Below are 25,736 nucleotides of genomic sequence, written 5' to 3' on the forward strand. Positions count from 1 at the left end.
ATGAATAACTGTCTAGTGTTTATGAACCTTTCAAAGATTTAGGTACTGTTATGATACCACTGAATTGTCCTTAAACAAGATCTACTGTGATCTTCACATTTCAGCCATTTTGGGAATATGTATAAATGCCGATAAACTTGTGGGTAAAAAAGGACCAGACAATTAGACGATACATTAAACACCATTTGATAAACTGAGTTCTGTTCAATAATTATGACACTGAAGTGCAAAGTAACATCAGGGAGTGGGGATCCACCCTGGGAAGCAGTTGCACTGAGTGGGATCTTAAGCCAGGCTGGACTAGAAACCCATCATGAGCTTCCAACATGATGCTGTAATAAGGAAGTTGATGTAATCCTAAGATATTTATTTTTCTGTATTTAGTGCAGTGAGTGCATTTAGGTCAATGACACTGATGTTGGATTGTTGCGGGTAATTTGAATACAGGCATATTGAAGTGTTGAAAGATTAGGGGTTGATTTAGAGATCTTTGATTACTTAAAAGATGATTGTATGTAATGTCACATTGTGAAAGAAATAGCAGGAACACGACAGCAGTATAGAAAAAAAGAAAACTAGGAGGTAATCTGATTACAGAGTACGCATGTAACTCCACTGGAAAAAATTGCTGGGTATAAATGTGTGCTTTAGTCCCATGGAAAGATATAACAAGAATCAGTAAATGACAGCTGTATAAATGAAAAAAGCATAAATATTAACAATAATGACTAGCCACCACTGGTCCAACCAGAGACATTATATGCTAGATTCTTCTTCTTTGGGTGTTAAATTCCTATATTGGAAGTTGTATTTTTGCTATTACGAAATGTTTTCAGTACAGAGATAATTAAGGAAAATATAATGCATAGTCAAGTGAAACATAAGGGTTAATGCCATAGTGAATGTCAGGTTAGATGGCCTTAAAACTAATCACTTGTTTTTAATCAAGAGATAAAACAATTTTATTTAAATTAATATTTCCTCTTCCACATTCATGCTATTGCAAAGCTGCAGCCATCTGTGAATAAACTACCTGCTGTTTCACACATGTATGTATGGTGTGAAACTGTACTGTTTTCTACCACCTAATATCAGGATAATTTGAATGTTGTTATATTTAACTTCTGATACACTCTTTAAAAAACATGCTGGAAAACTATAATAAACCCCTTGTCCTGTCAAAAGCATCCCCAAAATGCTGTGGCAGTATTTCCTCATTGATTTCGTAAGTGAGCAGTTTAAATGCTTACTGTAAATCAGGAAAGATTCTCTGAAATTAAGGGATCATTGTTAGATTACGCAGGATAGGGAATGAATTCCCAAGTTTGCAGTTATATATTTAAAATAGAAATGCAGGTTTTGACTGTACGTGCCAAGTACTGTTTCAAAAATAGATCTGCAATAATCACAGACTTTTTTTGGCAAAACAATACTGAGTGACCATTTTAGCTCATTTGTGTATACTCAAACATTAGAACCTTTTTACAGAAAGAAATGCAGAGGACAATAGAATGACAACTTTAAAAAAAATTAAAGTCACTGTAGAGTTCTATGATAGTGACATATATTTCTTATTATCATCTGTTAAACCACAAACCCTGGCACCATTCACGTTAAGAATTGTCACTACATAACTATACTTAATTTCTATACAATGCAATTATGTCTCATCTGTGTTGACCTCTTCATCAGTGTCATATTCTACTCTGAACAAAAATATATAAATCAAACTTTCACTTCAAATTCATCTTTGTTTTTAAAGTGCCATTCATCTTGTTATTAAGGGCTAAATCCTTCTTCCCAGCAAGTAATCCGACAGGATTATCTGCATGAATAAACTGAATGATATTGCAGACAACAGTATGTCAGTGCACCTCAGCTCAGAGTCCTCAAGATTTTCACTGAAACTGTGTCACTAGTGTGTCAGTGAAATCAGAATATTTCTCCCTAACTCAGCCTTAACGATAACAAGCATAAAAAATGTACGGTAAAGTTTTGATTAAGATTTACAAATACAAAGATTTCCTAGAACTTTGCATCTTTACATTTTTCTGTTTTGAAAAGAGAAATTATTCACTCCTCTTTAGCAGGCAGAGGTATTGTGTGTTTTTCTGATTTACACACAACGTACAATTCACAGCATGACCAGGGGATTTGTGGTTGGTTAGACAAGAGCCAGCTTCTGAACTTCTGAAGGCATAAGCTGACCCTGCACTGTAAGACAGAACCCCCAAAGTCGTACGTGCCAACACCATCTTTCACGTTCAGTTCAAAATTCTGCAGATTAAACTGGGCTTCGATCCCAGGCACTGGTGTTGGGTTCGTCTGTTTCCAGGCAAAGAAGCAGATATTGCACAAAAAACCCAAAGTGATTTTGTCACCCTTCTGCATTGCAGGGTCTTTTAAGCACCAGTCACTGCAAGAAGGGGACTGGGGCAACATCTATGGGTGGCTGGTGCCGCTGCTCCCTCTGCCATATGGCTCAGGGTCCTTCCATTTTTCTGTCATGAATGATGAAGCTGTTTTCACAATTTAATGATGCAACAAGGGATTTGGATGGGGGTTTTGGTTGATAAAAGGAGGCCTCAGATGTGTGACAAAAATTAATAATGTATCCAAGCCCTTATTATACTAGATTAGATGGCGGGAGGTCGGCTTTTACATATTAATGCTTTATGAAGGGCTTATAATAGGATTTAGTTTGAAGAGCACACAGACACACATCCCCCTCCTCCCTTGTACACATATGAATGAAAATAACCTGGTTTATCACGTTTTAAAAAAGGCAAATAAAGCTGCTATACTATGGCTTCTGGCCACAGACTATTATTAAAGAGGATCGGTTTTAAGCTCACAAAGCACGTTCAACCTAAGACTGGCACTTGGGAATAAGTGTTCCTCTCTAATGTCAAAGGTAGCTTATTCTATCTGTTTTGCTCGGCAGCTGAGTTCATCAACACTCTAATGTTCATGGCACAACCCCAGCTTTGTTAGCCCTATGCCATTTAATGCAAATTAAAGGCCCAATTCAGAAAAAAACACTACATTCCGTCTATCATTTATGAAGTCATAAACTGTCAGGGTGAGCATTTCACAGAAATATGTCTACAGTAGAGGGGTCAACAGAGTCATCAGGAAATTAGCCTATACTAGAGAAAAGTCAGAATGATTATGTATGTTGCAGAATAGCTAGTGACTCCCCATACTGGGTTCATTTTCACTTAGTCCATTTTAAATATATAACCATAAATAGAAGTTGTCCCAAGAAAGGTAATCAGCATGATTACAGACTGAGAAGACAACTAGAGTAAGAGAAATATTGTCAGGAATATTTAGGTTACAAAGGGGATGAACAAGTGACATGATAGGTACGTACTTAATAAACATCAGTGTAGGTAATGCAAATATTCCAGATGACTGTCTACTCACAGTTCGCAGTCACGGAGGTAACCATGGGTGCACCAGGGAACAGCTGAAAAATGCAAAAATTTGTCACACTATATTCCTGAGGAAAAGCAACCTTTTCAGAAGTCAGTCACTGTTCATATTTACATATATTGGAAGCAAGTAAACCATCATTAACGGTGATAAATTGTTAGCTTCCAAGCAACCCTCAAGCAGGAACATTATAGGCTAAAATACTATTTTCTCTGTTATTGAGAAGCACCTGTACAACTCTCAGTTGACAAATTTGGAACTATTTGGACATAGAGTGACAGTGATCCTCAAGATACTAAATGCAGAGAGCTACATTTACTCTTGATGAGTTATTTCAGGACTAAACATAAAAGTTTCAGAATTTGACCCTGCTTGATCACATATAACTAATAAGAGTAGAATTATGTCTGAAATTTGGATTTATTTTTGTGTTCCGTCCTCCATTGATCCAAAACCTTTGAAACTGCTATATGTAGAAATTTACTACACAGTTTACATAAAATTACACCAGATACTTTCAGACTAAGCTGATAAAGAAACTTATTAAAAGAAACTTATTATTTATTTGGCTTATATCATTCAGATATATCAATACTATCAAATAACACTGCTCCTAGTTCTCTCCCAGGTCCCAAGCCTCCATGAATCCCAACTGCACGTATAATACCTCACAACCAGAGTCAGAGGGCAAAAGACTAATCCTCTCTGAAACAAAACCCATGTATGCTTCTGACATATTTAATTCCAGGCACTTCACCCAACAGGTATCCTTAATCATCTCTACCTGCTTTGACGCTTCACCCCGATACAACACGTACAGATTTCATGCAGCAAAGTGCTGATTATGTTGGTTGCATAAAAGCACTAACGTCACAGTTGCTTTGCTCTGAAGGAATCTGCATTTGCCCTGAGCAGTCCAGATACAATCAGCTGTAACACATGGCCCATATGTCAGAAGACATTCACACAAAGCAGTACAGATGCAGCTTTTGAGTACAACACATAGTAGTCACCTCCCAACCAGCTCCACAAAACATTTCAAGCTGAAAACACAGATGATTTCTTTGATAAGTGTACTATACATCTCTAAATCAACAGAGACAGTTGAATCACAGCCTAAGCCCTGAACTTGGAAAGGTAATTTGAATGAGAAGGTCTTGGTTTGAAACATGATCTAGCAGACTACATGTTTAAAGAGCAAGCCATCCTAAAGCTAATGAGGTAGAAGGAATGAGTCAGAGTTTTATCGAGACATATATGGATGTAATGAGTTGTAAAACAAAACCGCAGGTTTGAGAGATTCCCCAGCTGAATTCAAACAGGAGAGAGAGGGGGTTGGTAGGGTGACCAAATGAATGAAGAATAATGGAAGATGAGGTGAAGAGGGCCTGGCTTGCTTAGCGACGCAAAAGAAGGAAAATAGGATTACTTTTGGGCTAAAGTGCAGAGATTAAAACCGCTGAAATAAAACAGCAGGGCTACAAGATATCTACTGGATGTAGGAAGTAACAAGCTGGAAAGGCCTCCAAAATAAGTAGGGCAAATGCTAATTACTTCTGAGATGGAAACCGATCTGCTGATGAAAAGGTGACGTAATGCACTTGCTGGTAAGAGCAGCCATCAAAATTTAATGACCCAGGAGACTTTTACATTCAGCATCAATTGCAATGATGCTGTCATCCAACAGTGCCCAAGTTCTTCATAAAATACACATTGAATATCAGAAATAGGTCTGTGAACAGGCAACGGAAGACGCAGCCTGAAAATTATTTAGGGTCTTGGCTTGATCTGTAGGAGTCAGTGGCATTAGTGGGGCTTGGAGAAGGGAGAAGGCTAAAGGGGTTTTGTATTAGTGATACACATTGACTTAGTCTGCATGGCACTTCACTCTGGTGCTTGATCCAGTCCTTGTATGGTCTGTTTTTCTTAAAGACTTGTGGATATTTTGGTATTTATTTGTCTTCAAAGCTGGCAGATCAAACCACAGCAAATTCAGGCCATCACAAATTTGGCATTCTGTATCAAAGTCTTCAAAGGCCCTCATCACACTCGATATGGGTAGAGATACACTTTGCAAGAAGGGAAGTGTTAACTGGCAGCTAACCCCCTGAAATGCCTATATATTCAGTCACTGCACAACTCAAAAAAAAAAAAAAGTTAAAAAGTATGATCACAAGTTGTCATTGCTAGCAACATTTGCAGAAGGAAGGATTCAAAAAACCTGCTGCATGCCTACAGGCATTCCAGCTAGCTCCTGTGCTGTTTCTTCCTAGACATTAGGTTTTACTCAAAAAATTAAGCATTTAATCCAGCATTCAGCCTTGCAGTTCCTCTCAGACAAGAAATTCTTTGGGTTATACAAAAATATAACATAATCAGTTCTACACTGTGCTGTTGGCCTTTTGCGGGAGGAGCTGTCTCAAAGATGAATGATAGTAAGTAAAGTCGGAGTAAAAGATAATGAAGTTTTGAAATCTTGAACTGACAGAATAGTCTAAAAAGTAACTTGTGCCATACATGTTCAGCTGCTCAGAGCTGCTGCTGCTCTGGGACTCTCCCAAACAACTTACTGTTTTCAAAGAAGATCACCAAAGAATAGCCAAGACCTAGTTTATTTCTTTTTATATAAGTTTGATAAAATAAGTCTTTGTGCAACATATCTTATGTGTTTTCTGTAAGGAAAAGGAATGGCAATAATCAACTCACAACTTGAATGCAAATAAATTTAATCTTTTTTAATGTCAGAATTTTTGTCTCATCTTTGAATGAGGTTGGGAAAACGTAGCAAGGAAAACTCATGTTTTCACTCTTTTTTAGTTTCCACACTTACCTAACAGAGGACTCTCATCTAAGACTAGGAAAAATTTTTTGTTCCTGTATTTGTTCAATACAGGTATTTTATCCAACAAAAATAATGTCCTCTAGAATACAATTAGTATTACTGTAAAATTGTCAAGCACAGAGGCTTTATGTCCCAGAAAAGAACACGGGCTACATTTTCCATAGGTTCCTGTTTACAGTCAGAATAAACCACCTTATAAGTTTTGGATTTAATTTGTTGTAGCAGTGTGAAATGCTTTCACACATACCTTCCCCCTGTGATTCCCTAGAAAACTAACAAAATAACCAAACTTTCCTATGCTGTAGATAGGTCTTCCACAAAGTGATGAGCAGTGTCTTTTTGGAGGTGAAAGCTATTCAGCTACAGTCCTGCATGAATTTTCTATTGAAGTCAATGAAAACTTCTCTAAGTTATCATGAAGAGTGATGTAAAACCTTCTATGCCTTCATGGTTTTCAATGCAAACCCATTAAAATAATTGTGATCTTGTTTTGTAGTTGTCAGCGACCAACACTTAGTATTCTTTAATTATTTTGGATTTTAATGAAATGGCATTCATAATTCATTGATACAGCACATATTAAGCATCTTAAACCTACAGTATTTTCTCTTTTAAACAAATATTTTAAAATGCTGTTTTGAACATACAGTTACTCTTTGCTTTTTTTTTTTTTTCAAAGGTACTTCATATGCTTTAGAACAGACTTATTATTTGGTTTCCATAACAGTTTTGTTTTCACAAAGCTGGACCCCTTACTCAGAGAACAGAGACATAGTTAATTGTGGAATTTGTCAATTATATTAAAAATTGACATAAATTGAAACGCACAGAACTGAGACAGCTGAGGAACTGACTTCTCCCCATACACATATGAAAGGGGTTCTAGGTTTATGGAGTCATTGTACGATTTTCATTCCCAGTCATGGGGGTAAAAGGATGCTCCCAACCAGGACTACTTGCTTTCAGGTATCATACGCGTAACCCAATAGGCCACCCATCTGGCATTCAGCATTTGGCACACACTTGTGCTCCCACTGTTCTCAGCTCATTTTTTGAGCTGGCACTTCTTCCAGCCGAGCGACGATATCGATAACGCACTTGCATACAGAATGCTCATGTCGTATGAATTGCCTGGAAAAGGTGGATGAGAATAGTGGGGCTGCACAGATGCAGAGATTAGAAATCCAGAGATGAAAATAAATACATTTCTTTCTCTTTAGTTTGTCCCCAAAGAGAAAAATGAGCCAACTGGCTTCAAACCCGAAAAGATTAATTCCCCCTGCAACCTCATTCCATTCTAAGCATTTTTCCTGAATTGTCAGAGTCATTTCCTTCCTCTGCTCCCATCCCAAACGTCTCTTAGTCAAATATGATTTTGCTATTATTACTACTTGTATTACAGGAGGACCAAGTCACAGCTCATGACCTTCATATAATGCCAATGTCAGTAAAACACTGAGGATCAATGTTAGATTCTGTCTTTTGGGACTGAGTCTACGGAGTTTAGAAATAGAAATAGATAAGCAAAGCATAATTCTTGGTTTCAGGGCTTCTTCTGGTCTCTTATGAGGGCCAGGATTTACCTATTTTCCTCTCCTTGACACACCACTACTGTATTTATTAATTTGTTGTCTTCTGTATATGGTTATTTTCTTCTATATATAGTTACACAATTGTTGATTTTGGGTCAGAAAGGAATTTTCCTCCAAGTCTAGGGACTGCTGAAGGCATGTCAGGGCATTTTAATTCCCTCCTAATGCCAGGGCCAAGAACGGTGGCAATGCCATTGACCTCTCCTGCTCTGTCTCTGCGGCATACTGTTGTTTTCCCAGCGTTTACCTTCACTCTGCTAAAGCTCTTCACTTGTGCCATGGCATTAAAATATGTTTTGTGGGGTTTGAAGTGTGCCCAGCATGAAATGGATGTTCAGGGCTACCTCTGAATGAAAATTCAACAGCACAACTATGCAGATTTCCTAGGCTGAGCTCAACCCAAGGGATACCATGCAGCAAGGCTTGGCTCACTCTATAAGAGACACGACCTCTGGTGGTGTCTGTGCTTGAAGTATAAAGCCTTCTCCACAAGCCCATGCCACTGTAGAAAGTATGACTGAAGCATTGCACAACAGGGCATGGCAGCTTTGACTGTGTAATCCATAAGGGCCACACCTATCCGTTCAAAGTGGTATTGGAGTATCAACAGGACAAACAGACACATGTATAAAAAATGCATTGGGGTCCAGGATAGGAATGAACACTCCTAAACAGGCTGGAAGTCTTATTTTAAACAGGGAACCATGTTTTTCAATGAACATAATCCATCTTCAGTTGCAATAAATACAACTATGGAACCTCACATACTGTCAATGTGCCATGGAAACCTAAGGATCTTAAAGAAAAACATGGTTTCTAACCTGTTGTTGGAGTTACTCTGGCAAAATTTGGCAAATGAGAATTGTTTGAGAAGTAGAGATGAAACATAACAGATCATAAAATCACCAGCTTAAAAAACAAAACAAAAATATAAGCACAAAAAAAGACTGACACAATTTTGGGGTTTGATGTGTGGGTCAGTAAAACACCTTAGAAATGCCTTAGGAACAATCAGAATGTTCCATTTCCCAATTAAATATATTCGAATGTGAGCAGCATTCAAATATATTTAGATTTATTGTAGCTCAAAATCATTCTTGTTTGATCTAAATCATAATAATCATTGTTAGCTGAGATATTTAAAATAATAAAAGAGTGGGTTTGTACAAAACCCAGAACTATATCACAATACTCTGTTAGGAAGAAGAATTTAGTATTTATGGAGGTGAAATAAATGTAAGAAGACAAAAGAGCACAAAGGATAAATTATATTTATGGATGTGTATTGAGAGATGCAAAGCAAACATAGGAAGAGGTATTTGCTCTTGACTAAGAGTTACAGAGAAAACTCACCCACTAAAATAGACATGCGCTAAATTCATGGTGCTGCTTTTAATATACATCCAAGAAAAAGGATAAAAATGCCATTTCTCACAAGAATCACAATTTAACTCTAATGTATTCTACCCTTAAATCCATAGATTTTTTAAGGGGAAATTGATCTATTTTTGAGAAGGCTGTTCCTATAAAGCATAGTCCTGAGAGAGAATTGACTTACAAGTGACATTGTGGAATTATTTCATCATCTGCTCTTCGGTGTAACTAAATATTCACTGGTACTTGTGTGTCTCAATACAGGCAAGATTTTCATTTGGAAGATGCATGTCTCTGATCATTCCTTAAATTACATTTTCCTTTCTCTTCTAGAAGGAACAGACTTAAGGAAAAAGCTTTTCTATAGTGAACATGAGAACAAAGGCAGTTCTGGGAAACACAGCTTTCAGTTGTGGCAAACAGAAGCTGATTTCAGATACAGAATTGAAAAACTAGAGTAAATTTCTTTGAAGAAACACTTACTGTAACAGATCTGTCAAGCTCATCCTTATAAAGAGATGGCATTTTTTAATATTCTATCTTAGCATGATTTTAATGGGAATAGTGATTTAGAAAGAGTTGCACTGGCCAGTCACACTAGCTAAGAAGCTGCCCCAGCAGGTCTATGTACAATCACAAATTTAAAACTATATTGCTGCCTTAGACATCTAGCTAAATAGCTATTCAGAAAAAGAAACAGGAAAGGCTACAAACCAAACAATCCTTTCTTGCTTCTTATAAGCAAATAAGGATTTTCTCAATGAACCTTTAGAAGAGTTACAGCCTATTGCTCCTCAAAAATCACTAACAGGAACATCTAAATTTTTAAAATAATTTGAAAAAATCACAAGAAATGCTCCTATGAGTCCCAAACTCTCCTCATTAATAAATAAAGAGAAAGGGCAAATGAAAACCAAGACACCATTGTGGTTTGTGTGAACATATGGGGATATTAAATTGTAAGGAAATGAACTGCATGTGCTTTTAGAGTGGAAACTTACACATAAAGAAATTAAGAGTAAAGACACAATTCAGGCCAAAATAGTTCACACAGAGCAACACAAACATGTGCACCAGTCAGTCCCCATAAATGTATTGAATGTGCTGCCAAACAGAGCCAGCAATGTGCTGCATAGCCAGCTAGATGTTGTTTAACAGGAGATGGGGATCACAGGGAACACAATGAGCAGACCAAATTTACAGCTATTTAACAAAGCTTCCTTACTGTGCCAAAAGGCCTTTTTTTCTGTTGTCTTTTAATATTTGTCAAATAGAAATGGAGTATACTTGGTCTGCTATTTAAAGATTCATATCAGGCTGTAATTCTAAACAGTGAATGTGAAACATAGATGTATTTGAGGAGAATTTTAATCTTGAAACTTATTGCTGCTTCCTGCTTCTTTAGCCCAAGGTCTGTTTCTCACTAACTTATGGCACTGCACCAATTTCTGAACAACATATGCTAAGGTTAAAGGTTTCTGTCAAATCGGTTCCACATCAGATACCATGATGTCATATGTTAAGACATCTCCAGAATTTATCTGAGCATTACATAGCTTTGTATAAAGAAAGTAGCCAGTCATTGCTACTGGTTTCATCCCTTTGCATAGTTCCTCTGAAAGGAAAATGGGGGTTAAAAAAGATAATTTCCACAATAAGGAATGAATGAACACTAAAAATTGATATAATAAAGCTGGAGAAAACATTTCCTCCTACAAGGGGCAGATATTAATCAAATCAAAATTCAGTCAAAGCAGTGGAATTTTGAACATGAATCATCACTTCCCACATTCATTTAGACCTTGTAATGCACTTTATTCCTAGGATGCTGTTGGAATCAAAATCAGCAATATTCAATGAGTAGCCTCTGAAAAACCAGCAGAAAGAATGATCTGTTTTCTATTGATATATGTTTCCAGATTGATTAACTCTTGTGTCTAAGAAAATCCCAGCTCTGTTTGAAGTTCTTCCTGCTGCTTTGCCATTTAAAAAAGTGGATTCTCTTCTGCTTTAGAAGCAGTGAGTGCGTGGTGCCACTTTCTGACAATTAAAGCACTAATGAGAATCTTTCTTTTACTTGGCCACCTGTTCAGCAAACCATTTGGAGTCCTCATTTCTAATTTCTCTAGAGGGTGGCAAATTCAACCAGAGTCAGCTGAAATAGATGTGAAAATTAACTAAAGGAAAGAGTGGGGATATATAGGAAGAGTAAGATCTATACCTGTGGCTGCCTAAGATGTATTTCCTTAGGAAATAATGCTAAAAAGATGCCTGTGTCCCTGTTTGGTCTGGGTCTTATTAGACGGGTTATTACACTAGACGGAAGTACACACTAATCCAGTCCAGCAGTTAGTATGTTCCCTACATAAAGAACACATATTTAAATACATTATATTGATATGTGGGCATATGCGGAATAAGTCAATTGGAACAACACTGAAGTTGCTTCCTTTCCTCTTTTTTTCCCGCCTTTGCAGAGTATTTGGTGCTGCTATACTGCTGACATCCTCCCTCAACATGTTAATACCGTCTGCAGCCAGGGTGCACTATGGGTGTGTCATCTTTGTTAGGATCTTGCAGGGCCTTGTAGAGGTATGGATACATTTTAAAATAACCAGTAAATGTGACAGATGCTTGCTAGCTTTTAATTAGCAATTGTAACTTTTGGGGATTACTGATTTTCAGCGTGATGGATTTCAATGTATGAATTACACCTATTTGATTTTCCTTCATCTATAAAATTACATAGCAAAGTTTTCTCTTGCCAAGAAGCCAGTGACATACGTATTTAACACTGAAGTTTCACTGAAAACCTGTACAGGATTTACACTGGTGCTATTCTTAACAGTTATGTGCTCTTTAGCCTCACAGATTAAATCTATAATAAAGAATCAAGCTTCTGTCGTAGGTCCTGACCATGCTTTTGTTGAAATGAATGAGAGATTTACTGTAATTTAAAAGAGAAAAAAATTGAGCCTGCCTTTTAAATTTATTTGTTTGTTTGTTTCATTACTGAAAGACAGAGTTTTAGGCCTGTGACCACTGGCTCTTTGTTCCTCCAGATTACACTCTTCTGTTGCATGAGCTTATTTTAACTCATGCACTTTACTGTATAAAAAGACTCAAAGAGGGTGCAGAATGTGCTTGAAAGTTAGGTTCTTAAATTATACGTGTATAAATCTGGATCCACTGCTGAAAAGTGATCTGCATGCACAGGGGTGTGCTTCACTGCCAAGAGGAGAGGAACAGAAGCAAGAGAGTAATTACAAAATAAAATAGCTATTTTAGACCCATTCATTTCTGTGATACTGTTCAAAGGAATTGTGAACACAAAACGTCTTTGAACTTTTTGCATAGGAAACAAAACATCAGATTAAGAGAAAAGGGACTCTATATAACTATGCATACATCATAATAATTCTTAAGCAGGAATTTTGTGGAAAATTGCCGTAAACTTCATATTACATTGCCCAAAATTTCAACACTGCAGGATGTCATGACATTTTTTTTCTTAGTTTTTCTGTTATTAAGTTAAAGGTGGTTTTGAAGAGAGACCTAAAAAGTAGCTGGTTTAAAATCAAACCAGCTAACATCATTCAATTATTTGCTTTAAGTGTTCAAGAAGGTTCATTAAAGACAAAGATATTGAAAAACCTCTCTTAACGTTATATTTTTAAGCTCTTATTGATCTTATTTTCTAGTTTTAGGGCAGTGGAACAGTAATCTGTATTTCCTAGATTATACTTTGCAGTCTATACTTTAGATCAGAAAAAGTTAGAACGCCACCAAAACTGAGGGTTGGAGAATCAGCCCAGCATTAGAGACTCCAGAGAGCCTGTGTTTTCATCCTTCCTTTGACTCTAGTACTTGCGCATTGAGATACTCTCTTTTTAATTCTTCACAATTCTTTCCTGAAAGGGGGAGGGGGGGGGGGGAAGGAAATAATTATGGTGTTTTTCTCTTTCATAAGGCCTGTGTAATGATTTGGAGTGATAAACAAAACCCATTTCAGCTTTAATAGAAAGTGAAGTTTTTCTATGCCTGTGCTCGGACTTTGCTATAGAAACGCAAAGCATTTTCAATTTCTTGTTTGTAGCAATTAAAAAAAAATAAAAGTCATGCAAAGACAATGAACTGAGTGATTGATCAGCATTAGCTAACTTGTGGCACACCCATTCCCCAGGGGGTCACCTACCCTGCCTGCCACGGCATTTGGAGCAAGTGGGCCCCCCCATTAGAAAGAAGTAGGTTAGCAACCACTTCCTTTTGTGGTAAGTACCTTTCTGGTTTTGTCTTTTATTCCTTTGTAACGTACAAGTATTTTGAGACTGATTTTTTTCTCCCTTTTCATCCACACATGTCTTGTTTTGTAGGTTCCTATGCAGGAGCTGTTATTGCAATGCCTTTAGCTGGAATTCTAGTGCAATATACTGGGTGGTCTTCTGTGTTCTATGTGTATGGTATGCATTTTCGCTCATCTCACTCCAATACTGTACGACCTTACTCTACCCTTTCTAAAAAAGTAAAAGCTACTGTTAAGAGGCCAAAAAAAGAGAAGTGGGTCTGTAAAGCCAAAAATACCATCTAGAGAAAAGGACAACGAAAGAACAGAATTGAAAGGAGAGAGCAGGAAAGCAACATTATTAAATAAGAAGGGAAGCTAGTTCATGGTGAAACTTTCATCACTTCTAGTACAAGTAGTGCGAACTGCTGTGCAGATCTATAGAATCTCTGATCATGTAATGTTACTCCTTCATTTATCCAACTGTAAGTTTAGAGTACCTGCTCTGACTAAGATGTCCTGATTTTTCTCTGAAGACTTACATAACTTTATTCACAGTAGTTGTGCTACCTTAACTTACACTGATGGGAAAGAATGTACCAAAGGAATTCATTCTGCAGTGTAAAACTGATGTGAATTAGGGGGGAACCCTACAGAAATTTACTGAACTACTCAGGAAGTGCATTGTTACGTTGAAAACAATGCCACAATCTTGTATTTTGCAGGTAAAAAAATTAGTGCAGTAATCGAACAACAGTGGCTTAAAGCAGAGTGGAACTTCATTTACAGTCTGGTGAAATGAAATAGAAGCTGTTTCATTGTATTGCATTGTACAAATTGATGTTAAAATATCAGCCAATATTCACTTACAGTGAAATCATGCTGTAAATGAAACAAAGACGACTTCACTCTGCTCCAGCTTTGCATGTATTTTGCATAAATATTGTTTGCAGGATCTGACTCTCTGCTAGAATGACTCCACAGAAGAGCAGTAACAATTGCCATTTAAATTTGTTATAATTATTCCCAGATTTTTTCCTTGTTTGCTGCTTTACTGTGCATTTCTTTTTAAAGTCTTTCTTTGCATTCCAAAGGGAGCTTTGGTATAGTCTGGTACATGTTTTGGCTTTTGGTTTCATACGAAAGTCCTGCAAAGCATCCTACGATCACAGATGAAGAAAGGAGGTACATAGAAGAAAGCATTGGAGAGAGCGCCAACCTCCTAGGTGCAATGGAAGTAAGAATATTACCCACACACTTGTTTTGTATGAGATAGTAATAAAACCCAAAAAAACCCAAATAGAAACAGCAACAAAATATCAAATACATTTCTTCTTTAAGACAGAAAAGCATGTTTTAAAAAATCGATTTTTTGGGGAACTTTTATAGTATCTTGAGTTGAAGTGGTTCATTTCCCTCCTATATAATCTTTTCTGAAAGGTTTTCCTTTTCCTGTAAGTAAACTAGAGGAAAAGCACTACTCAGTGTCTCCTGAGGTCTTCAGAATATCAGAAAAAGCAAATCCTGATTATTCTATGTTTCATTTGCAAGAAAGACTGCAAGTTGCAACAGAGCATGTTAGGACACCCGTAAGAACGTTCCCCGTTATTGTGGTAATTTTGCTGGAAACATGTCATCCGGCCGCCCATAATATGACTTAGTTCTGTACTGGTTTAGTTCTCAAGAACTCCTAAAAAACCCAGCCACTTAAAAATCCTATCATGCTAAATAATAATTTTCTTATTTCTCTAACTATTGAAAAGCTTTGAAGAAAACTATCGTCATTATTGATCACTCAAGAAAATAAAAACAATTGTTTAAGTCTCAGTTCACCTGCACAAATTGTTACACCATCCCCTCCCAGCAGCCCCTCACTACTGCTCTTCATTGTGTTTTCTGATTGGTCCAAACATTGGCTCTTGATTGAACTCAGGAATAAACCATTTTTCTCTTAGTAAAAAAGCTTTGATCTAGATTAAATAGGCAGCTGGAAATATTACAGAAATATTCTTTGACAGCTGACATTTTTAGGTGTTCTTTGAGGGTCTGTTGGTATTCAACAGCATTCAGCAGTGTTCGTGGGTTTTATACTTGTAAGTGCTTTTGAAAATCTGATGCGAAATTATATACTTCAAAGGATGTCTGTATAATTCTAATTTGGGATGGATAATGTCTATTTTTTACTGTTGCTTTTTAATTGCAAATTTTTGGAAGTTTCTGGTTTGTAGCAATAGTTCAGTGGCTTCTGAAATATTTAGGCTGAAATTCTTCCCATAGTATCAAACTAGTTTTTCTGTCTGGCTTCTCATTAAGTCAGTAGTACTTAATCCTTAGCTCTCACTGAAGTGTAATTTAATAGGTATACAAGATACTGCATATATTCATCTATGGGCTGGTTTTTCTTTGAAAAAGCCAGTATTCAAATCAACAGTAGACTCAATTCAGCCTGAAACATTGCTGAAATGGTTTTCAAACACTCATCTGGGTCTGGATCCTGTATTTGGATCAACACAGATGGGCAGAACCCTGGGCTCAGGGAGAGGTGCTGGGACTCAGCAGGATTGTAGTTCTGCCCATCTGTCTTTTTTTTTTTTTTTTTTTTTCATTATGGAATTCATTTTAAAAATACAATAAAACAAACAAAAAATATATTGACCAAGCAGTTTCAGCTGAGGCTTGATAAAAAAAATTTTCAGAATGCTGGAATTAAGATTTAATTGCTAAAATACATGCTTAAAATAAATCTGAATGAAATTGTGTACTTACAGTGTAAAACCAGGCTGTTGCCTTACAGACAGCAACATTGTCTTTAAAGACATATTATTATTTTGGACTTAGTATGCTCATGTTCACACGATTGAGATAATGGCACTTGTACATGAGTGTTATGATACAGCTAAGTATCACTGAGCTTTTCCACTTGGGCATTTTGTAGTAAGTTTTATCTTCTTTTGTTTTTGAATTAAATCTTGATCATTCAAGTGTGCATGCATGTACTTTATGATAACTGAATTCACTGGAATTCAGACACATGAAGTTGTGCGTATACAAGCTTGTTGGAGTATAGGTAAAAGTAACAGACGGGAAAAGGGAAGATAGCTGATAATGATCAAAATGGTGACAGGATCCCTCTTTCTCTGTTTCAGAAATACAAAACTCCATGGAGAAAATTTTTTACATCTATGCCAGTCTATGCAATAATTGTTGCAAACTTCTGTAGAAGCTGGACTTTTTACTTGCTGCTTATTAGTCAGCCTGCTTACTTTGAGGAAGTGTTTGGATTTGAAATAAGCAAGGTATGTACAAATAACGTAAAGCTTTTATTTTAGCTGAGTAAATATCAGAGCTACATTTGTGGTATTTATTAGGAGGAAAGAAAAGTGTCCTGCAACTTTACCCAGTCTCAAATCTTATCCCTCCCAGTTACTGTTCCCTTGACCAGCACATATAAGTGAAGTAACAATAATGACAAAGGACTGAATAGGGGAAGGTGTCGGCAGGTTGAGATTTAGTGACGAATCTACTTGAGGTCATATTGCAGACAGACTTTCAGTTAAGTGCTTGAAACCAGATCATGCACGGTATTAGAAAGGTATCAAGAGACCCCTTACGCTTCTGTCCCTGACATCCCAGGGCATGCAGGATCCCACCAAAGCTCTAAAGAAAGCATCAACAAATGGTTCCACTTCTCCCAGTGCGTTTTGCAAAGCAGGACCACATGGTTTTAGGCAGGATAGTACAATTTATCACCTTTCAATGTCCCCCTTTAACATGGTGAGAACCGTTCACCTTCTCACTTAGGAAGCAAAAATGGTGGTGGCAAAATTTGAGGCACAGGGATGATCCAAGGTACCACATAATTCATATGAATTTTGGATCAGATCTGTAATGTAAATATGGTACATGCAAACAAGCCTTCGGAGTGTATAGTAGCCTTCTACTAATACAGATTTCCTTCTTGTGAAAGTGATGGGGGCTTGTGATTTTGAGAGACCTGTATTCTTCTGGTACTGTTCCATGAGGTATTGTCACCCTAAATTGTCATGTAAATGACAATGAGTAGCTGCCAAAGTGTTGCTATATTACGGAGTATTGTCAAAATTATGTAATGCCATCCTGCATTTAAAGATGGGCTTCCATCTTTAGTTGGAGTTATTTTAAGAAGCTCTGCTATGCCTGAAACATCAGCTGTTACGCCTGCAATAAGAACAGTCACATCCTACAGAATTAACCTGACCATTTTGTTCTAGAAGATTTTTCTTAGACTGTATACAAAGAAATACGGAGCTTTGTAAACAATGACAGCAAACTCAGTTTTCATCTGCTGTGGCTATAGATGTTCCTAAATGAATAGTTATCATTTAGTCATGAACTCCTCAGAGCAGTACCTGCAATACCATAGTTACCTCACAGTTATTATCCGGCTTATTGGGAGAAGCATCTGTTAACACGAAGCTGGCTGTCACAACATAGTTCCCACACATATAAACTGCAGTGAAATACACAATTTCACGACCTTAATCAAAGACTAGAGAAAACTTATTTTCTTTTTACTCTCCTGGAGTCTGTCTGCTCTGCACGCTGATGTAACTCGAGTCAGACATCAGGCCAGCTGACACACTGTTCAGACAGGAATTGTACAAAACGCCTGTGCTTGAGCAATTTTTCAGATACACACAATAATCAGAATTCTCTCTTAGAACAAAATGCCATGTGTACTAAACCAACCTGCCTGCAAGGCGGTTACGACGACATGAGATAGCAGGTGGCAGCTCGTGCTGTGCTCACAGACACCCTGTCCTGCTTCGAAGGGGTGGTCTTCAAATATATTATCATACCTTGGAACAGTCATCACAAAATCACTATGTCTTACTTTGCTAGCATGTACAGCATTTTAATACTGTCGATGGATGTTTAGTATGTTATCTTTCACTGCCTACAGAGTTTCTCAGACATGTCTTGTGCCCATGTGAAATTTGAAGCTTGAGGGATGGTCAGAAACCAAAGGCAAATGGCCATTGTGCACGTGAGGATAATCCACAGTGAACCTGACTAGACATGCTAGGTTTGCTGGGCAATGCTACCCCAAACACATCACCAACACAAATGTAGCAATTCAGTTCAACACTTTTGGTCATAAATTTTCTGAAAAGAAAGGGCAGCGGGGCTATAAGTCAGCGAAAAAAAGGCATTAACTTAAATATAAACTGTGAAAACAATCTACAAACAAAAAATGACATGGCATCAGAGGTTCTTAAAAACTCTGGCTGTCCTTCATAAAATACAACGACAACTTAAGCTTGCCAGTTTTGTTCTTTAATAAACCAGCTTCAGATTTCTAGTTTTAACACATAGCCTGAAATTGAAGAGAAACAATTAATTACTTGCTGAATGCTTCAGAAAATGAAGAATCAATATTTTCTTATGGTTTATACTCCGCTAATTCTAATGATTATTTTAGGTGGGTATCTTATCTGCTGTGCCGCATTTAGTGATGACAATTATTGTTCCTATTGGGGGACAAATTGCAGACTTTTTAAGAAGCAGGCAGATTCTTTCAACCACTACTGTGAGAAAGATAATGAACTGTGGAGGTGAGTCTTCCTATTTTATTAAAAAACTTGTTGTACAGATTCAATGTCCATATAGTATGCTCTACGCAGTAAACAAACAAACTGCATGGTTGTATGTACTTATGAAGCTAGACTTTGTGCACACCGTCTGCACTAAGAGAGCCCAGACAACTACCTGAGATTACATATCTGACTTCTGAGAGGTTAAAGTCACATGAGCTGAATCCTGGCTGTGATGAAGGCTGCAAAATTCATAAGTAGGTTAAGTGTATATTCCCATTAGGGTTGGCTGGAACGACCTAACCAAATCACAAGTCTTTCTTTTCATTTAAAACTGACAGGAGGTAACAATAAATTAGCATACCAAGAATAAAATAAGGATTATCTGAGACAGCAAGAAAATGTGGTTTTTAGGGGTGAAAGAAATACCTGATTATATTCCGCTCTGAGGTAATGTTTTGCCTCTGTCTTCCTATGAAATATTACCATATCCTGAGGCCTGCAGTATTTGAGAGGGAATTAAATCTGATGCCTGGTTTTCTTTATGATTTCCCCAGGTTTTGGTATGGAAGCAACTCTTCTTCTCGTGGTGGGATATTCTCACAGTAAAGGAGTGGCTATTTCATTCCTAGTGCTTGCTGTAGGCTTTAGTGGATTTGCCATATCTGGTAAGATTATATTGCTGTTACAGTTAATTATTTTATCTTAAGAGATAGAACACCTCGTTTGTTTTTTATTCATTGAAAGTGGTTTAAACAAACCTCAGAATTCCAAATGACACTATTTATGACCATCACAAAAGGAAGCACAATCAGTACCACACCTTTTATATTGGATTATTTGTGTTCAAATACTTCAATCTTTTCCATATTCATTGCAGCAGATTAGGCTTTCTTTTCATTGAGGTGCTAATGTACACCACAGATTTTTCTTGAAATCAAACATAATAAAAATTGACATTATAGCATGATACCTAAATTTACACAACTTTGTTTAAATATTGGCCTTTTACTATTTTTTTCCACTGTGTATTAGTTAGTGCTTTATTAGTCTTACATTTTTTTATTACTTTGGGGCCTAACTACTAGCCATTTTTTTCTGATTTAAAATTCAGCTCTTCCCCTTTCATGCTGATACATGACCCCTTTGCCTTTCCCTTTCCCACACACGAGTCACCTGGCCTTCCCTTGTTTTCCCACTGTGATCTTAGTATCCTCTCCCATGCTGGTTCCTTATGTCTAAAACAGGCTCTTTTCTTTTGTGCCAAACATATAAACTCTCCTTAATCAAATCTTTCCTTAATCCCACATATTCTGCAAGGTATCATGCCTGTTCCGTACAGCTTGAAATGTGTATTGTTCTTTCTCTGACCTATATCACACTGCCTGCATTTCCCTTTTATTATCTTTCTGGATCCAAATATTTGATTTCTGTTTTCACTTATTTAAATGCTTATTGTGGGGACTACGAGTTCTGTCACTTCAGAGAAGCACGTGTTTTTTGTAAAATTATTTAAATAGTTACTGCATATATGTCAACAGATTTGAACTCCTGCAAATGCAGGAGAACAAACACGTATTTATAAAAATGATTGACAAATCATGTATAGAACCGTCTTTGAATTCCCCTCATTTTACCACTCAAGAATAGAAGGGAACTCCCTTCCCCTGGTCTGTGTGACCAAAAGAAAAAAAAAAGAAAGTAGGCAATAGGTAAGGAAAGTAGTACCAGCTGGAAGAAGATATGACATGTTATTTACAGTGTGAAATGGTCATGAGTGACACTGTGAAATATGAACTTTCTCCCTGCCTAAATATCTTCTGGGTTCTCTACCTCACACAGTCACTACTGGGATTTTCTTTTTAATTGCAATTTTGGGAAGAAAACACATTTGGTATCCTTTTATAATATATTTTTAAAAGAAAATGAACCCCACAATCTCTCTAGGAATATTTAACCATTTTAAAACTGTGGTTAAAAAACCTTTTAGAGAAAAAGAAATGCAATGAAACAGCCCTAACATATCACAGTAAAATTGTCAAGTGATAACATTTCTTTTCAGAACTGAAGGAATGCTCTGCTTTTGGTATGAATGTTTGCTGACCTTTGCATTGCAGGATTCAATGTCAACCATTTAGATATTGCCCCAAGGTATGCCAGCATCTTAATGGGGATTTCTAATGGAGTCGGGACCTTGTCTGGAATGGTTTGCCCTATAATTGTTGGAGCAATGACAAAGAACAAGGTAAATGGCAATACAGTTTTCAAATCTTCCAGTTTAATATGACTGGTTTCAAGAAAAAGACCTTTCCATGGTACAGCTTGCAGGATATTTGTATTAGAGTCTGGGACCTCCAGGGGATAGCATCCAGGAACTTGCAAATTTGAAGCATACTTCAGTATACGCTCAGCAGAGCAATGCTTTTGTGGGCTAAGGAATAGTGATTTTTCAAAGAAAGATGGTTATAAGTAATTAGGAACTGGACACTTAAATGCCTTAGTTGTGCTGACTGTCACAGCCTCGATCCCTAATTTAAATCTTTTGGCTCAGAAAAGTTAGAAAAGACTGTGCACTAGTCTGATTTAGCAAATTTCTTCTTTACAGACACGTGAAGAGTGGCAGTATGTCTTCCTCATTGCTGCTTTAGTTCATTACGGAGGTGTTATCTTCTATGGCATATTTGCTTCGGGAGAGAAACAACCCTGGGCAGACCCTGAACAGACAAGTGAAGAGAAATGTGGTTTTATTCATGAAGATGAACTTGCTGAAGAGACAGGGGACATTACTCAGAATTATGTAAATTATGGTACCACCAAGTCTTACGGTGCTACAACCCAGGTCAACGGTGGCTGGCCTAATGGTTGGGAGAAAAAAGAGGAATTTGTACAAGAGGAAGTACAAGACTCATACAACTACAAGGAAGGAGATTATTCATAACAAACCTAAATATTGGGTATATTTTGTAGTGTTTGTGATTAAATTCATTGTGATTGTTTGCACACAGAAATAAAATGTGGTATAAACATTTAAACACATATCAAACAAGAAGGTCTTACTGTAAAAAATAATACATCAAAGTGCAATCTGTATGAGTTGTGACATGTCATCACTTTCATTAGGTTATATTTGTTCTATAAACATTAGAGTTTTAAGGGTTTACTGGTCAAAACTATAGAGGCAATTAGATACTTACAGTATACAAGAGCTAAAACTCATTACTAAGGATTAAAGCACAACTAAGCAACCAAGTTGGCACATCTAATGCTCTTTTTAGAAAGCCAAAATTACTTGATCATTAAAAATGCACTTATATATTTGTTACACTGTATTGAAAGAGATTGTGTTGATTACACACGTTTACTCAGTGCAATGTAGGAATTGTGTGTTTAGTCTAAGATGAGCTTTCTCAGAGAAGAAAGGTTGAGTCCTAGGCATTTACAGCGGATTGATCCAGTTCCTTTAATGGTAATTGTATCAAGCCTAGAGAATGAATAGGGCATATTGTATGTTTATTGTGATTACATGCTGCAGGATACTCTGTGATGAATAAAGGAATTATTTAGGAGTTTTATACTGAATGTTTGGGCACAAATTCTTATTTCTATTCTTTACAGAATCTTATAAAATTATAGGCATTGTCATGTTCTTCCCTTCATTTATCAACTAATATAAAAACATTATATAATGTTAAGTCTGACTTTTCATGCAGACTGTCAAATCCCTTTTTCAAAAACCAAGCTTTATTATTCTATTCTTTGCAGTATATTCCAACTTTGTACTGGTGTCTTTACAGAGAGAAAAAAACAATATAACCTAGAAAAAGATATAGTCTTTTACAAAATTCCAAAGAGAAATTTGCTATGAGCAAGTAGCCCTATGAAAAAGGATGTATTTGTTTTGCAGAATATTTTGAAGCCAATAGAAGAAACAGAGAATAATTTAACCCTTATTCTTCCCTTAATAGCTATCATATTTTTACACATCATGCCACAGTTCTATACATAGATATAAGTTTATTGAAGATACTGTAATTATAGAAAATGTTGCTATTTTAGAAATCCCTGAAATAAAAAATGTATTTGTCTTTCAATTAAACCTAATAATAATGGACACTGACTATGAGTAACATATAAACTCATAATAAACCAAAGTGGTAAATAACTAGTGTTGAGTTGAAAGAAGCCAACAAGCACCACGCTTGTCTCTTTAGCATAACTCAACAGTGACTGCAACATTAGTGTACCAAGCAATAAGTGCAATGCATTACAAAGTGCATAATCTTCTAGACTATATATTAACCTTCATTTAGCTTGTTGTATATATTTGGGGTTGTTGGGATTAAACCAAACCGAACCAACTGAAGTTAGCAACACCAGACCACTTCTTAATACTCTAAAATGACAACAATGATCCATTTCTTAATTCAATCAAATGATTATTATTGTATGTAATAATCCATTCTGGATTCTTGGTCTGTTCATTGTATTGTGCTAGTGATTGGAAACCCTGCTACCGCAATATACAACTTGAGGATTGTTTCTTCTCCTTTTTTTTAATGCAAATCATACCTTGACCTTAAGAAAAAAGTATTTTGCTTTGTGCCTCAAAGTGATGTAAAATGTGACCATAGCTTTTGCTGTGTTTAATGAAAAAGATGTGGACTGTGTCACTTTCGTTGCTGCAAAAAGTGTTAATAAAATGCTCTATTTATCCTTTTATATAAAAAGGACCGTTGTAGTTTCTTGTTATTTTTCAGATGCACTTCAATATAGATGACTAAAATTATAGTCACTGCAGAAGAAATTCTCCTGTCAACATGGAGATAACACCTTACGTCCCAGCCGGGAGCTCTGCTGAATACCCAACATCCTGCATTACCTACACTCTCCTCCGACCGCGCAGAGGTGCGTGGTGGGAGAGGCACCTAACTCTAGAGTGTTGCTCCTCCTCTCATAATGATGGCTGGAGGAGGCATGGAAGAAAAAGGAGCAGGAGGATCATTGTGTCAGCCAATGCAGTGAAACTGGGGAAGACAGGCTAAGCTGTGTTAGCTAAAGAGCTGGTGTGGATCTGCATTACCTAAAGAAAATTAAAAGCTTCCCCGAATGCTGTTCTTGGAATCTGTTTCCTTTCTTGCTCCTGCAACAAGACTCCTTAACTAAAACATGTTGTTACTTTCTGACCGTCTTTTAGATAGACCCTACAGGAACTAGTAAATTCAAGAAATTGTATATTAAAAGTAACTATTTTTCTAACAAAATTTTTACTCTTCAATAATTTTCTTGCACTGAGTAGAAGAATGTAGAAACGCCAAACTGAACAGAAGGCTGCAAAACACTAGACAGAACAGTAATGGGCCCAGTGTCCCTCACCAATAGGCTAGTTGTCATGAGATGATGAATCAGGTAGCATACAAAGTTACTGCTAATCGTTTTGATGGACTGGTGTGATGTTGCCATCGAAAATTCCTGAAAGATTCAAAAGTGGGATGAATAGGGGCTGTAAAAGTACTGTTGTATTTATCATGGTAAGTGGACAGCTCAGAAAATGAAAACTAGTTAACAAAATTAAAATCAATTCTTAGTTTTCAGTCTAATTGTACAGGCTCTCTATCTTTTGGAGTTTCAATAATAATTTCCTTTCATTAAGTACAGGTTTTGGTTTGTTTTTTTTTTTTTTTTTGTAATTAGCTCAACACCTTTTAATTACTTAGAACAAAGGAGAGACTTTAATCCAGGCATTAGACACTGCACTGTTCAGCCATGCACAATTCAGTGGGCACTCCACCACTGTCTTTAAATGCTACACCACCCTAAGATCCTCCACATTCTCTTTCTAGCTCTCTGCTTCTGCTTTGACTACTTCCTCTTTAGATGGCAGTGCAGAGGAATCCGTTCTTCTGGGAAGGAAGAGGAGCACGACAGGCTTTAGGATTTTTTACTTCTTCACAGACTCCTGTTCACAGAAAAATGTGGAAACCAATCACCAGGAACATGGCTGAGAAAGAAGAAAGGGAATTGGAGAAAATAATTGGGTTCTTGCAAAGGATGATTAAGTGAAGACAAGCAGCAACAGCTGGATCTGTTTTAGGGAAAAGGACAGTTGAGGGGGCATGACCCTTCATCTAAACTCCTATATTTCTTCTCAGTAAGTACATTTATGTGTCCCCCTTGCTACTTCATTTTTATGAAGTAGCATTGCTAAAATATACCTCTTTAGCCTCTTCTGAACTGTGCCTTTTCTGCTCAGAGATTTCTCTCTGCACTTGGGTTCAAAGACTAGCTCTGCAGATGTGTTGCACCTGTATGGCACAGTGTTCCTCTTTGGAACTCTGAGCAGCTGAAACCATCCCTGTTTATCAATCAGACTGCGTTCACAGTCACTTGGTCATTCTGCCAGGTCACCTATTTCTGTTCTGCTGCCCTATCTGGAACCCTCTGCTCACTTACTCTGTTGAAAAAAAAAGGAAAGGAATTGTTATTCACATTTTTGTTTATCAGTTAGTTATCTCTTCGGTGAAGAACAATAAGTAAAATGAAGGGGCAGAATCTAGGTTCCACTAAAATTATTAGAAAAGCTTTGAGTTTAGCTGGGCTAGAATATCACCTCAAATGTTCGCCTTTATGTCCTCAAA

At 36.9% G+C, this 25,736-nt stretch overlaps 1 protein-coding gene across 1 annotated transcript in view; it reads left to right on the forward strand.

The window, feature by feature from the left end:
- The window catches only part of SLC17A6 (solute carrier family 17 member 6), a 31,473-nt gene extending 9,434 nt beyond the window's left edge, over positions 1–22,039 (forward strand). The window contains exons 4-12 of the mRNA XM_086472065.1: positions 11,724–11,838; positions 13,430–13,517; positions 13,620–13,706; positions 14,623–14,765; positions 16,675–16,824; positions 18,990–19,122; positions 19,659–19,769; positions 21,219–21,346; positions 21,707–22,039. Coding sequence (XP_086328191.1) covers positions 11,724–11,838; positions 13,430–13,517; positions 13,620–13,706; positions 14,623–14,765; positions 16,675–16,824; positions 18,990–19,122; positions 19,659–19,769; positions 21,219–21,346; positions 21,707–22,039 — 1,288 coding nt within the window. The remainder of the gene's footprint in view (positions 1–11,723; positions 11,839–13,429; positions 13,518–13,619; positions 13,707–14,622; positions 14,766–16,674; positions 16,825–18,989; positions 19,123–19,658; positions 19,770–21,218; positions 21,347–21,706) is intronic.
- The last annotated feature ends 3,697 nt before the right edge of the window (positions 22,040–25,736 follow it).

This window comes from Leptosomus discolor, chromosome 12, assembly GCF_034619465.1.
Source record: "Leptosomus discolor isolate bLepDis1 chromosome 12, bLepDis1.hap2, whole genome shotgun sequence".
Classification (NCBI taxonomy): Eukaryota; Metazoa; Chordata; class Aves; order Leptosomiformes; family Leptosomidae; genus Leptosomus; species Leptosomus discolor.